The sequence below is a fragment of the Drosophila eugracilis genome, unplaced genomic scaffold (genome assembly GCF_018153835.1).
Source record: "Drosophila eugracilis isolate 14026-0451.02 unplaced genomic scaffold, ASM1815383v1 contig_2154, whole genome shotgun sequence".
NCBI lineage: Eukaryota > Metazoa > Arthropoda > Insecta > Diptera > Drosophilidae > Drosophila > Drosophila eugracilis.
In genome coordinates, this window is record NW_024573038.1 from 12,177,937 (window position 1) to 12,193,251 (window position 15,315).

Sequence of the window (15,315 nt, forward strand, 5' to 3'; positions counted from 1 at the left end):
TAATCCCCAACCAAACTAAACTTCTCCTTAGTCAGACTATCAAAAAGATAGATTTTCCGATATATGCCATGCATGCATCTAGCCACATGAGTTCAACATGAAAGAAGAAGACAAAAAAAAAACAGAAATTGCGGAAAATTGGAAAAGCTTTTTCCTTTGCGATAAGAGCCCTGTATGTGTGTGTGTGTGTGTGTGCAGATGAGTGAGTCCGTGTGTGTGTCTGCAGTCATGCATAGGAATAAGCCGATAAAACCCTGACAATTGTGTCATGGAGTAGCGTTTTAGTTTCGGGATTGGACTTAATGCCTCTTGACTTCAATTTGCATAGTCGGCTTAGCAACGTTAGTGTGCAATGATTGAATGGCAAATTGATAGAATTCGGCATTTACCAGTTGACAGCTGAGGAAAAGCTTATTCCGGTTGAAGGAAACGGATAGAAAATTAAACTGATGACTACGAATATTTCAGTTTGAATTTGCTGTTTGTGCTGGTTTTAATTATTGTAGTAAGTTAAATATGATTTGTGGTCTGTTTAAAATAATTTCTATAATGATTTGATGGGAAAATTGAGAGAGATTTTGCTTATTTAACACAAATTTAATATATTAAATTGGTGATAAGAATATTTTATGAGACATTTAATCATCTCTTTGCCCCATTTTAATGAGCTTACGAAGATAAGATTAAGAAGGTTGAGAATTTCTTAACAAATTTTAACAAAAAGTGCTGACTTTTTCCATTCATATTTAACTCTTTAATTTCCCACACTAAGCCATTCCTGAACCAAACCTTTCTTTTGTTAACAAAAGACAAAGTTTAACACTCAAAGGAATCCCTTATCGTATTGACTTTGACCTAGAGACCGCAAGCCGCCCAGAGCCCGCAGGATTGGCAATTAATCCAATTAGGACAGAGGACGTATTTGCTTCTCATTAAAAATGAAATCCTCTGGAATCCAGGGCTTTGACCAATTACCAAGGATATTATTTTTTTTTGCTTTCACGTTCGCACATTTAAAAAATTAAACAGAAAGGATGAAGATAAAGAAATTGGCAGAGAAGGCTTAGAAGGAATCCAGCAACTCAAACGAAAATTAAGCCATCTGCCTTCATTTAGCTTAAGTGCTTATCCTACTAAGGGACCCTGGCAAAGGACACATTTGCCCACAGGACAATCAATTATGAATGCAACACCGAGCAGAAGTCCGGCCAAAGGAGTCTACTATAAAAGTTGAGGGTGCGAAGCTTTTGCCCGGATAATGATGATAATTATATGTTTTTAGTGACATTGATTTGCTGCCTTCAGGTTGGGGTTTGGGGGCCGTAAAATCACTCATAATGTTTAATTCATTGACCAAACTAATCGGCTTACTCTGCTAATTAATATAATTGATGTCAATCATCTTGCTACACCCAAGCAGGCTCTACACTCCCAATCTACTTTCCTTTCCTTTCAACGTAACTCAAATTTTCTCAGTCCTATATTACCAGACTAAAACAAAATACTCTTTAAATAATATAAATAAAAATCTGTATATTTTTTACCATATAAAAAATGAATGAAAATAGAACTTTGGCCACTCGATCTATTTTATTGGAATGCCTTCGGGAAAATGCCACCAATATGCGAGTGGAACATGAGGATCTGGGACGTCGCATTGCTATTTCATTGGCTGCTTCGAGAAAAACTCTGGAATTAATCGAGAACATGAATGTTGAGCTAGAGCAAATGAAGCATACTATCCAGAATGCCATCAATAATGTTCGTAGACATGAGTATTGTGAAGATCCTTGTCAAAGGCTATTAGAAATTTTATTTTTGGTTGTCGAGAAATTTGATTCGGATGGCAAATTGAATTCCAAAATTGTGTCTCAGATGTATATAGAGTCGAATGATGAGCCACTAGCTATAAAGGCTATTGAAAATAATGAACAAGATTCTCTAACTACTCCCATTGATGATTCCAATGCTGATGATAATGCCTGACCAAGTCAGGCAAGGAAATTAAACCTGATTCTAGCTATGATATGATTGGAAACAGTTTAATCTCGCCTTCTCATATTAGTTTCACGTATTGTTGTATATTTTTATGAATTATATTAAATTTGCATGGTGGATTAAGAAAAGTTAGTAGCTCCAAGCTCCTTTTACTAAGCAATTTCCATCTACTCTTACATGGTATTAATATTTAATTAAGAAAACTCCTTTCTAGACGCACGAAAAGAGAAACCCTTTAACTCTTCACTTCAAGAAGCACACAAGAATGTCCATAAAAAACCCAGAATTATGGCCGAACTTTGCACTCAGAAAACCAAACAGAACACAAATTCTCTGGCCGCAAAAGCCAAAACAGCATTACGTATACGCACTGTGAGTGGCAGACACAGGCAGGGCTAAAGACCAGCTGGTAATCCAAATGGTGGTGATGCTACACAGCTAGCTTCTATGTTCCTAAACAATTTGTCGGCGATTTGTCGGCAAACTTGAGCCAAAAACACATACGCAACGAATGAGCCATATTGCACATACGCCCCGTGTGACCCACAGAGAGTAACGAGGTTAAATGACCAGCTAAGCAACCTGTTGATTTTGCTCACTCTCCCACATGCTTCTCTCTCTCTCATCCACTCAATGCTGTCTTTTGTTTTGCTCTGCTCTTTCGCCGGCTAACAACGTTTTCCACTCATTTTTCGGACCCACTTTGAGTGCTTTGCGCTTGGCGACGATTCTCCAGCTGCGGTTGAGTTCAGTTGCCGCTTGTCAGTCGCCACGTGCGGTTCGGTTACGGTTACGCTTGCGGAAGTCGCCGTCGCGCATTCGAAAATCCAGTTTACGTCGCATTTTTTAGAGTGGGAGTAAACGTAAGTGACTTTCGCGTGCCTAAAGTCAGTTTTTTCAATGAGAGGGAGAGGCGGTGAAAGATTAAGATAAAGATACAATTCGATACAGAATAACGTACGACGGAGATACATTTCAATGGAGTTCGATTTCAAAAGAGACTTTTTTTATTGCCTTTGGCTTTGAGGGGGAGAAATAAAACTACAGAGAAAAATAATAAAGAAATTTTATTTAAAAGAAAAACAAAAATGCATTTTAAACAAATTTAGTTTGTTTTTGTTAAAAAAAAGTTCAATTTTGTGACATTTAAATTAAACTAAAACATGTTCCACTCACTTGATTTTAGTATAAAATTACAAATTTAGCATAACTAATGATAAAAAATCCTTTTTTCTAAAATTTAACACACTTTTTGCAAGCAACAAAGCCTGGAAATAAAAATACAAAAAGCTAAAAAAAATTCCAAATCAAACTTAAATGCGAAAACTTTCTTCAGTACTTCCTCTAAAAGAATATTAAAGTAAACTTACAAATATATTAAAATTTTCGAAATATTTTTCCACATATCTTTCCCCCCTCTCTCTCCCACCCCATTGGAATTTGTTTATGTTCTGCTTTCCAGCCTCCTTCGCCATTTCGGTTTGCCCATTCAAATTAACTAGTTCTGCAATTCTCATTTTGACTTCTGACATTGGCTGTAATCAAATTTTGCCATTCATTTACAAGTTGTTATAATTCCGGTGCCGTTCGCGACCGGAAACGTGCTCGCCGCCGTTTTGTCTACGCCACAGAATAGCAAAAGCCAAAACTGAAGAAAAAAAGAAATGAAAACATAAAAAGAAACAAAGCCAAAAGTAAAATAAACTTTGGCAGCAAAATATTTCTTCAGTATTTTCGGTTGCAGCATTTCTTGTTTATAAAAAAAAGAGACAAAAAAACCGAAAAAATAACAAATGCATGTGAAGACATTTTCTCCGCAGTGTTATGAAGTGGTTAGAATCTTGGCTTGCACTTGTCTAAACAAACTATATATATACCAGTACAGATATATATATATATATATACTTTGTGCATTTATGAATATAATATGTGAAGCATCCTTGGCTGGCTGCCGAAATGACAAAATGATGCATTAAACTAATTGGAAAAACTTTTTGAGGGTATTTTGTGTGAGTGCTCAGCGAAGCTGAAGAAAAGCCACTAAAAGTGATCAAGGGAGTGTGTGATGTGGAAGAATCTATGGACTAGATGTGATTGAATTTTTCAGCCCAAATAGAGGCGGTAATAAAAACATAAATCCAATGGCTTATGAGTTAAATAAATTACCATAAAATAATGAAAAATGGCAAAATATACAATCGTAAATTCAATCTTTGCGGAAATTTCTATGCTAATAATAAAGTGAAAAATAGAAGAAAAAAAGAAAAAAAACTGACATTAACGGAAACAATTCCAATTGGTAAAATAATGTGGAAAAAATTAAATGCAAATTTAACAATAAATATTGTCAAAAAAGTCTTGCGGTATTTTCGCTAGTTGGCCCTGAAAGCGCGTAGTTCTTGTTTTATTCGTCGCTTTAGGTCATACTGTGACTTTTTTGGAAAGCTCATTTCACGCGCTAACACGTGTTTGATTGATTGTCTTTTCTTTTAAGTCTTTCCTGAGTTATAGCGTCGCAATCGTAGAGCAAAATAAAGAGAAAATACGGCATATTTTACAGTACTACTACGATAAAGGCAAAAATTCATCTCAGGCTGCCAATAAAATTTGTGCAGTTTATGGACCCGATACAGTTTCCATTTCCATCGCACAACGATGGTATCAACGTTTTCGTTCTGGTGTAGAGGTGGTCGAAGATGCGCCACGCTCTGAGTTTTTTGCCAATAGGGAAGCGAGCTTCTATGAGAGGGGCATTATGAAGTTGGCATCTCGTTGGGAACGCGTCATAGAACAAAACAGCGCATATTTGACTTCAATCGCATTATTGTAATCAATTTTAAACCGCAAGACTTCTTTGACAACCTTATATTTAAAAACTCAAAAGTTTTACAAGATAAAGTGCATTTTATAGGCAAACCAAACTTGGTTTTCCCACAATTTTCAATATAATTGTCCATGTTAATTTGTTACTAACCTTGGCCAAAAGTTTTTGCTTGTTTGCACAAGAGTGTCAAAATCGGCCAGACAAGTAAACAAGTAAGCGAGAGTAAATATTTTAACAGAAAATTGAAGCAATCAACAGGCGGAGAACTAAGAACTTCGTGAGAAAATTCCACTTTACTGCTTAAATGAAAAAAAAGGTCAAGAGACCCAAACAAATAATGCAGTTTGAGGTGAAAATTAAGAGTGAAGATAAGGCTTCTGATAATGGGAATGTTTTTTAGGAGATATATATATATATATATATAAGAAACGGAACGGCACATAATTGAAAAATAGATTTCTCTACACTCGACTGAGAATTTGTGATTGCTTTCAGCATATTTATGTGCGTAGGTGGGGGGAGGATGGTTGGGAACCACCAGCCAGCTGTCCAAGAAAACTAGGCCGTTTAAATTGCTCCACGTTCTCTATGTGTATATATATATTTGCCTCGACTATATTTAGATTTGCCTCCTATATACCATGCAAACTACATGCCGTATGAGTAATGTTCCAAAAATTGATTAATTAAATCTAACTGATTGGTTTGGGTGTTTTTGGAAAACAAGTTCGGTTTTAATTTACACGACACTTTATTGTCTCTTCAAGCCAATTAAATGAGCTTTTAATCTCAGCTTGTTTGCTATGAAAGAAGAAAAAAACCCAAACTGGAAAACAACAAATGAAACTAGAAATTCCCCGTTGAGCCAGAAACTCATGAAGCGGCAAAAATAAAAAGACATAAAACCAAATGAAAATAAATATTCATATATATAGCTATATATATATACTATATATGCTTGTATAAGCTTCTCTCTTCAAAGCTTATCAAAACAAAAGTCGTACAAAAATGCAGATTTTTTTGTCATTTTGCAAAGCCAAATCTTTCCCATTGGCTTCTGTTTTATGGTTTTTTTTTTCAATTTTCTGCTTCATAAATTAAAATGAATGAAATTTTAATAAATAAAATACATAAAAACAAATGCAAATAAAGGTTGCTTTTAATGTCATTAGGTGAGAATGTCTATTTAATGCATTTATTTTAAAGCAATTAAGCAATTTATGAAGCGTGAGTAATAGGTGGAGCTTTAATTATTGTTTTTATTTTTCAAAGCTAATTTTTATTCATGTAATGAAGTTTTCAGATGGGGTAATTACTCAGACATGAAATTGAAAAGAATGAGTTTATTATTATTTTTTTTAATATTTAGATTAAAGATTTTATTATTAATTAACTTCAAGTTAGCCCAACCAAAGTTCATTGTCCTGCCAGAAATTAAATTCTACTCAATAATCAGCAAGCGAAGAATTCTTCTTCATTGACACCAATTAAGACCAAAAAAAACAATTGAATTTCATATGCAAAAAAATATTAATTGCCGGACATTACAAATTTCAATGGGCCGCCGCCACTACATGTGACGCATTAAAAAATAATAAGGTGGAAAATGCAGAAAATGTAAAAAAATGAATGAAAATTAATTGATATAATTTAAAGAGATGACCAGAAAAGCCAACATGCAACAACAAGCCGGAAAATCCGAGAGGGAAAAATGCAAAAAAGAAAAGAAGAATATAATTTATGAAAATAATTAAGCCGCCAGCAGGGCTAACAAACAACAGCAAGAGCGAACGAGGCTTGACAAAAACTTAACAACTTTATGCTGCTGGGCCTGGGTCCGGTCGGGTCTGGTCGCTCTGTAAGCTTAATTAACACTAGGACTGCGGTTGGAAAGGAGATTTCCGTGGGCCGGGAAATAGTTAGCTGCCGGCGCTAAATGTCAACAATAAGCTGGAGTGCGACTGTTGCACTTTCCCCTCTCGTTTTACCCGCTTTTTGTCGCTTTTCCAGCCATTTTCATTTTAACCAGCCAACCATCCTCTCTCACCCTTCGTTTTATGAATTTTGAGCAGCTTTCGCCTGCAGATTCGTTTTGGCAACAAATCTCCAGTGATAGTCACGGAAATCGCTTAAATTGTGCAACCGAAATAAACGGATGGCGCGTTGAATTTATGCAAAAAAATTGTAAAAACTTTTGTACCCAAAGGTCCTTTCTTGCACTCCTCTCTGTCCTTTGTTGTGTTTTTATACCCGTTACTCGTAGAGTAAAAGGGTATACTAGATTCGTTGAAAAGTATGTAACAGATAGAAGGAAGCTTTTGCGACCCTATAAAGTATATATATTCTTGATCAGGATCAATAGCGAAGTCGATTGAGCCATGTCCGTCTGTCCGTCCGTCCGTCCGTCCGTCCGTCCGTCCGTCCGTCCGTCCGTCCGTCCGTCCGTCCGTATGAACGCTGAGATCTCAGGAACTATAGCAGATACAAGGTTGAGATTAAGCATGAAGATTCTTGAGGTCCCGGGACAGCGCAAGTTTATTACAGCATCCTGCCACGCCCACTCTAACGCCCACAAATCGCAAAAAACTAAAATTGCTGAAATCTCAGGAACTATTGCAGTTAGAAAGTTGAAATTCAGAAAGTATAATCTTTAGATGACAGCGCATCTTATAGTAGTACTACTATCCGGCCACACCCACCCATACGCCCACAAGGCTCAAAAGACGGTTTTCCGATTTTCTAGAAAAGCTGATATCTCGGTAACTATAAGAGATAGAAAGTTCGGATCAAGCATGTATGTTTCTATGACGCTCCCAATGCGAATTGTTTTTTTCCGATCACGCCACGCCCAATCTAACGCCCACAAAACCTGAAAAACCAAAAATGCAAAAATGCATCCGGCCACGCCCACTCTAACGCCCACAAACCGCGGAAAACTGTGGAGTCTATAATATTATTATGAATGCCTTCGTTTGACCTTGTGTAACTTATTTCTCTTAATATCTATTGATTTACAAAATATTTTTCAAATCGGAACATTATTTCGCTATTTATAAAGAAATTAAGGTTATAAGGCCTCACATGGGCAGTGACGTCACTATAAGCATACTCAACATACTTCCTCTGACAATAGGTGGCGCCTTGTGAATTTCCACTAGCAAAATTAATATTTTAAAATTGTGTAAAACAGTAACGGGTATCTTATAGTCGCGGCACTCGACTATAGCGTTTCCTCTTGTTTTTTTTCTTTTCTTTTCCTTTTTTTACTTTTTGACTCCAGCCATGAGCTTCATTGCGCATTCAAGTGGCCCCGTTTGGGCAAATGAAAATAAAACCAAAAACTTGGACACACCGTCCATGCCCAATTGAGTTTGTTTCAGTTTCGGTTTCCAGCTTGGTATATTGCCCCCGTTTTTGGATTTTTATTTCGATTTTTTTTTCTGGTCTAGTCTGGGTCCTAGAATGATTTGACAAAAGTACTACATTGGCTTCTGTTTTTGGTTTTTCGTTTGAAATTCGAATATCAGGCTATGGGCGGAGGGCGGCTGGCGGCCGGCATAGTTTTCATTACCTTCGCACAAATTTCATAGCCTAATTTGAGGCGTCGATATTGCGTATGCATCGCGTGTTGCGAGCCTGAAATAAAAACACGCCAAGCGCGTCCCATTAAAAGGCAAATAAACAAGTGGCAGAGTGTCTGTGCCACATTGGCAATAAGAGGCAGGACTCAAAAGGTCCTTTGGCAATGAATTTTTCGTGTTTTGTTTTCCCTTCACACGAAACCGCAAAGCAAGGGAAGGGCAAATGGGGGAGAAACTAAGGAAGTTTGGTTACTTAAACGGGAAAAATATTTTTAAAAATATAAGTTCTCGGAAATTTAATAAAAAAATGTTTGGGTAGAAATATTTAACTAAAAAGGTTTTTAAAAATATTATTTATCTGTTAATTATTTGCTTATAAATATCAAATTAAAGTCCTTTTTTTTAATATTTTTATAGCTAAGGAAACCTTTAAAAAAATAAAATAAAAGGTGGATTTTCAATTGAAATTTTTTAAGCAATTTGTTTTCTTAAGCTTTCAAATATTTAATTTACTTTTAAAACTTCATTTAAGAAGCAAATTTTATGAATTTTTCCTTAAATTTCAAGACCTGACACTATATTTCCAATCTAATACCTTAATAAATTCCCTTTAAATAATGAGACACATTAAGACTCCATAATAAGACACATAAAACAACTCAATAATATATATAATATATATATACACCCCAAGACAGACCTTTCTATATATTATTTTGATCCTTTGCGGAAGAGCAAAAGGCAAAAAAAAGGAAAGTCAACGGTAATCAAGCCTCGCATTCCGCTTGAAATGAGCTAATTAAAGGACCATTTCGAATGGCCAACAAATTTTCGGGATGCCCAACCCTCTGTTACCGCTTCCCTCTGACTTCTGCTGAGTGATTAATTTTCATATTTATAATAAAACGCTGAAAAGGTTGGACAAGCAAAACAGCAAAAAAGCATACAGAGAGAGAAAAGAATATATATATATAAAAACAAAAATCAAAAAGAAAAACATAAAGAAACACACACACAGAAAACAGCCAAAAGATGAAATGAGAAAGCTGGGAAAAAAATAACAAAATGGCCTACACAAACGCCAGCAAATGGCTTTACAAGAGGGTCTGGGTCTGGGTCTGGGATGAAGGAAAATCTGTTGAAAACATGCTCACTTTTATATGGTTTATATGCTCCATGGATCCCATATGAGCTGCATAATGAGTGGCATTGGATGGTGGGGGGTGGCTTGGGTGGTAAAAAAAAAATATGGGCGTGGATGGTGCCCAACAAGTATAATTAACATTGAAAGCCGTGCGAGTACGTCAAATGAGAAATGTGCAGAACAAGTGCGGTTGTGGGAGGGGTGAGAAAATCCTGGATGGATGGATGGATGGTTGGTTTGGGGCGGTGTGGAAAATGTTTTAGGGGTGGTGTTGACGGGGTTTGTTGAGCCCACTCACACTCGAACACGCTTGCTCAATGGCCTTTCACGCACACACACCTTTTGATATTAAAATTAAAATGGCAAAGAGACCTTCATGGCCTAAGCCAGATTAAAGTGAGGTAACTGATATAGATTTATTCCGGTCGAACTATTGCCGTTCTATAGGAAATCCCCCACTACATAGCCTGCTTAATTGTTTGGGAAAAACCGGAAACCCAAAATCTGATTAAGACACATAATTATGTTTTGTTGCAACTGTTGCACGTTGCAGGCTAAAACCAGGCTTTTCCATTTGCAGTTTAGTTTGTTTTTTCCCGGAACTTTTTGTGGTTTTCGCTTTTTTTTCCATTTAGTTGCCCATAAACTGGTATAATATATTTGCATTGTTGCTAGGCATTCAATTAAATCTGATTTATATTGGCCTGATTAGGTTGTTAATTAAATTTTAGCTAGAATATTAACTGATAAGGTTGGTTGGAAAATGTAAACATGATTAGTTTCCGTTTGACTTTGTTTTTAATCGATTCTTGACAGCGCCGGCAAATAATAAAGCAAATATTAAATAACAAAGTTTGTTTGTTAAATAATTTTCGTTATATTTTTTAATTATTTTTTAGCTTTTTAATAATATTTTTTATTAAATTGCAAAATGTAACAAAATCACAAACTTTGATGACTAAAAATCATCAAAAATAATCACTATTTTACCATGACTTGTAACTTGGCCATCATTTTTGGCCACAAAACCTGACCCAAATGGCCAGTGTTGCATAACACGGCCAAGTTGATTCTCTAGAAGATTAAATAAAAATAAAATAAAACCAGACACTGAACAATCTGCGGGAGCTTAAAACGCAAAGTAAATACCAAAAACTAAAAACAATATCCGAGGCAGCGAGAGTCCAAAAAACTTTTTATCAAGCGCTTAGTGGCACATCCGACAGTGGCGCATTGACAGACAGAGACAGAAAGTAAAGGGGCACGTATAGAGTGAGTCTCTCTATCTCTCTCTCTCTCTCTGTCGTTGGGATTTGGCTGCTGCATGTACGCAAGTGGCACTCCAATTAAAATGATTGTCTTAATGCCGGCCAGAGCACGAGCAGTGGCTATTACAACGCTTCGAGTTGATTCATTCAGTTTTTGGTTTTTCTTTTTTCATTCTTTTTTTTTACAATTTTTTGAGAGTGCTACATCCGGCTGTACCGCCCCCTCATTTGCCCATCCATCCATTCATTCAGTCACTCACTCACTCACTCACTCCCCATTCTGGCTGTGCAACAAAACTAAAATCATCACTTAATGTGCTGAAAATAACGCACTTGCACGTACTCGACTAATTTATTTGATTACCCTTACAATTACGGCGGCGTTTTTCTCTCTCTTTTTCTGTTCTTTTCTTTTTTTTATTAAGTTTTGCGAGACAAAGGAAAATGTGTTCTTGAGATGGAAATTCCAGAGGTGTTGATGCTGGCCTCTGCCTAATTTATTTCTTGAAGTTTAAGTGCCGAGCTCAAAAACTTTAGTTTGTTGAATTTCTGGCCATTCTAGCCTTTACTCTAATCGGTTTGTCAAGTTTATGGCCAAGAGAGAGAGAGAGAGGAGGGGCAATTGCATTATCTAATCGTTAGGTTATACGAATCCTGTACTTAAAAGTGTGTGGGCCATAATATTAGGCCACTCGCGATAAGAAGTGCTTATTTATGGTCCACATTCAGTTTTCAGTTAAGCTAAAAACGGGTTAAGACCTTGGCAACGATGGGTTAGCATGGAAAAGATTGCTGATCTTGCAAGTAAAAAGGCAAATTTAGTACAGTAACTTCATGGGGTACTTAAATTTGTAATGAGTTTTCCTGTTTGCTTTCATATTCTTACACCTCTACACTACTCTATATAGTAATTTCCTTTAAAAAACTAACACTCTTATTTTATTATTTGCAATAATTAGTTTGGACATTCTAATTGTCCAACATTTTGCCCCCTTTTTCTTTATTAGATACCCCACTTCATCCAAATTACACTCATTATGCCGCACTTGTCTGTCAAAGTTGCAGCTAATTTCCCTCCCCCCGCAGCTCAGCAGAAGTTGGAAACTTAATTAACTCATTCCTCAGTACCCTAACTACCCCACTCATTTCAGCTTTCTGAATTATTTGGCTAGATTTGACATTTAAAATAAATTAACAAATGAAATTGCACAAAGTTTCTGCTCTGCCAGGGAAAGAGAGAAAATGAATTGCTGAAAGGAAAGAAAAGAAAGGAAACGAAAGAAACTAAAGAACCGAAAGAAAAGAGGAAAAACTAAGAACAATCAAAACTAGTTGACCATATAAATCACATGTCTAGAGCAATCATTGATAGTACCAACGAAAGGAGCCTGATTAGGAAGAACAATCTAAAGTGCTTGCGGTGGGATTATCTAATCAATTGCAAGAATCATAAATTAAATTCACTTTGTATGAAATTCAAGCCTCAGTTTGGGTGTTTCATAATTTCTGAGAATCTAATGATGGCATTTGGGAGCATTTGGGAGTTTCCTGCCTGGCCTGCCTTTGACTAATGCCGATTAAATAGATGGACAAAGCACAAACGTATCTGATAGCTACTTGTTTGCCATTCAAATTACCATTGAGGCTCTCTCTCTCTCTCATTGGGCACGCAAATTATGCCTGAATGGGGGAAAATGCTTTTGGGTGGCTTGCTAACAAACAAAAGTATCTTGAACATGTTTGCCAATGGCCGCAAAGACAAAGGCTCGTCTTTATTTGATGACCTATCCCACCAATCGACTATCTCCAACTCAGTCTTCTTTCTGAGTTTTTGGTTTGAGTTTGTAAACATTTGCTGGAAGGAAAACTGAAAGAGTCCCAAAAGCGGGCTTAAAATCAATATTTAAAGTGCAGGCAACTATTTTTGGAGGTCCTCATAGACTGAAAGAAATTAAGAAGAGAGTTAATAAGGCTTTAAAAATAGGAAAATATTTTTTAAATATTTTTAAATATTTTTTTGAAATTATTTTTGGTTTTTAAAAAGTAAATCCTCAGAAAAGATGCTAAAAAAATCTGTTTTAAAAAACCAAGAAAATTATTTTTTATGCGATTTCTTTTAAGTTAATACATTTCTTACAAAGTTTTTAATTTTTTTATATTTTTTAATAAATAATTCTTAAAGTGCATCATCCAAAGATTTTATTGGGTCTCCATATCGTATTGCTGTGGCCCAACCATTATGGCTATATGTGTTTGTGTTTTGGCCAAGAACAATAGGAACTTTGCAGCAAAACCTTGGAAAAGTTTGTTGTGCAAAAGAGAGCGGTAGATAGACGGGAGAAAGAGAGAGAATAAACTAACGACTGTTGCTAATTTGTTGTTTGTGCTTTCGTGGTTTGTTTTTGATTTGGTTTTGCTTTTTATTTGTATTTCTATTCCCTTGTGGTTTCATTTTTCTTTTTATTATTATTATTATTATTTTGTCTTACATATTAATTAATAGTTTTGTTTTTTTACTGCCTTTGCAATGAGCTAGCTTTTTGGCAATGAGCTAGCTTTAGGCTTTGTGGCTTGATTAGCTTTGGAAATGGAAAATCAAGCGAGGGATTTACTTTAAGACAGTCACACTGCCTTTCTTTGGGTCTTAAGATATCTTTCAATTAATCTTGCAATTCAATTTGATTGCAAATATTTTCAAGTTTATAATCCTTTTCGGCAAAACTTATAATCTTTCAAGTTTGACGCAAAAGTTTGTCACTTGAAAAAATGTGTGTGTGTGTGGCTCTTCCTGGAAAGAAATTCAGCAAAAGAAAATGTTGTTAAACTTTCTTTTGAGCTAAGAAAAAACCTGAAGAAAAATGTATATTCAAAAGTAATAAACTTTCGAGTAAACCATTAGGCCAATTAGTTGGGAAATCCCTTACGGATTATTGCCTCATTTCGTTTAAATTTGTACGTGACCTTTGGGCCAGAAGTCATTGTTAGTCAGTAAGTTATTATTATAATTATCAGCTTATCAGTTGACGGGTATTTTCTGGGCCAGCTGGAGAAACTTTTGGTCTGGTTCTATTGAAAATCTTTTCGTTTTTGGCATTCTTGTTGACAGCTCAAGATAAACGCTGGTTGTGGGCGATGATAGCTGGGCCATAAATTGGCCAACTGACTTGTTGGCCAGCTTAATTGTGGCTTTATCGCACGCTGGCCATATGACTTTGACGAATAACGTATAAATTGTAAATCAAAAAATTGTGAGTAAGAGGAAACTTGGTCATACCTCAACATTAAGTTGGAATAATGGAAGTTTTCTCCATGAAATTGACTGAAAATGTAAAGTTGAAAAATTCAATTATTATTTCAGTTTTCAGTTTTTCTCATTCAATTGTAAATTTGATAGCCAGTAATTTCTTTCTCTTTCTTATTACAATTTCTTTCTTACGATTTCGATTCGTTTAATCTTTAAGGCAATCCCCAAAGGACATTTAGCCTCAGCTCAGCTTGGCCTGTTGTTTTCCTTTCAACCAATTTTCTTATCAGAAACGAAAGGACACAGTGGCCAATTTTCAGGATTTTCCTCTTGACTTCAATTATATGAATACAGTAAATATTTGGTTTTTATGGCCGGTGTTTCTTTGAGGTTGACTTAAGGATTTTCGAGAAAATCGCTTCTTTGAATCTTCTTCCAGGTAACCATATTTTCCACCTCAAGTGCTCTGCTTTACTACCTAAAATTGGAAGTACCTCAAGTTTACTTTCCTTATTTTTGGCAGCCAACTTTGTTTTGGCCATTAAAACTAGTTTTACTACGCGCGTCTAGAACATGACGGGATTAATTTTTTCATTTTGCCAGGCCAAACTTGACCCAAGTTTTTTTATTACCCTCTACTTGGTTATTAAATGGAATCTTCTTTACGTGAAGGCGACATTAATAAGCTCGAAAAGTGTGGTTATATACTGCGTACATATATATAAAGCGCCATCTATAATTCCATATACACAGCCGGGAGGGACATTGTTAAGGCTGACAGCCAGCCTAGATCCTTGTTGCCTTGCATTAAATTAAATTTATATGCTTATTTATGAACTTGCAACAATGAAATATTTTTGCGACAAATAAAACTTGAGCCCAACGAGCTGGAAGAAGGACGTGCACACCAGATGTGTTCGGTCTGGGCCCAGCAGAAAGAGAAAGGTAGCTGGTCCAGGAAAAGAGACGGCAACATGAGGTGCGACCAGTTTGTAGTTTGAACGATGGCTTTTGTGAAAGGAAAGGAAAGTTGTTGGCTGTTGGTGGGTGGCATTTACGGCCTGCTGTATGCCTCATAAGTGTATTTTTGATGGCTATTTAAGTATTTTGTATTATTGCTTTTTTTACGAAATGAGTTTTTCACTGACTGGTCGTTGTGTCATCGTAATGAAACTTCTCAATATGAAGCAAATGATCATATTTATGTGGTCATGTAATAAACAGGAAAGATGGAGTCATAAAAGGTGTTATGGGTT

The 15,315-nt window shown here is 36.0% G+C and overlaps 2 protein-coding genes across 3 annotated transcripts in view; both read left to right on the top strand.

The window, feature by feature from the left end:
• LOC108105933 (venom dipeptidyl peptidase 4) overlaps positions 1-15,315 on the top strand; it is a 78,371-nt gene that overhangs the window by 34,329 nt on the left and 28,727 nt on the right. The window contains exon 1 of one of the 2 annotated variants that reach the window (XM_017212715.2): positions 2,748-2,861. The exons of the other annotated variant lie outside the window; for it this stretch is intronic. The gene's annotated coding sequence lies outside the window, so the exon portion shown is untranslated. Of the gene's footprint in view, positions 1-2,747; positions 2,862-15,315 lie in introns of those variants that run through there. 2 annotated transcript variants of the gene reach the window in all.
• On the top strand, positions 1,186-2,641 carry LOC108105944. Its single transcript, XM_017212739.1, has one exon. It carries the CDS (start codon positions 1,555-1,557, stop codon positions 1,984-1,986), a length of 432 nt encoding a protein of 143 aa, XP_017068228.1. The 5' UTR covers positions 1,186-1,554; the 3' UTR covers positions 1,987-2,641.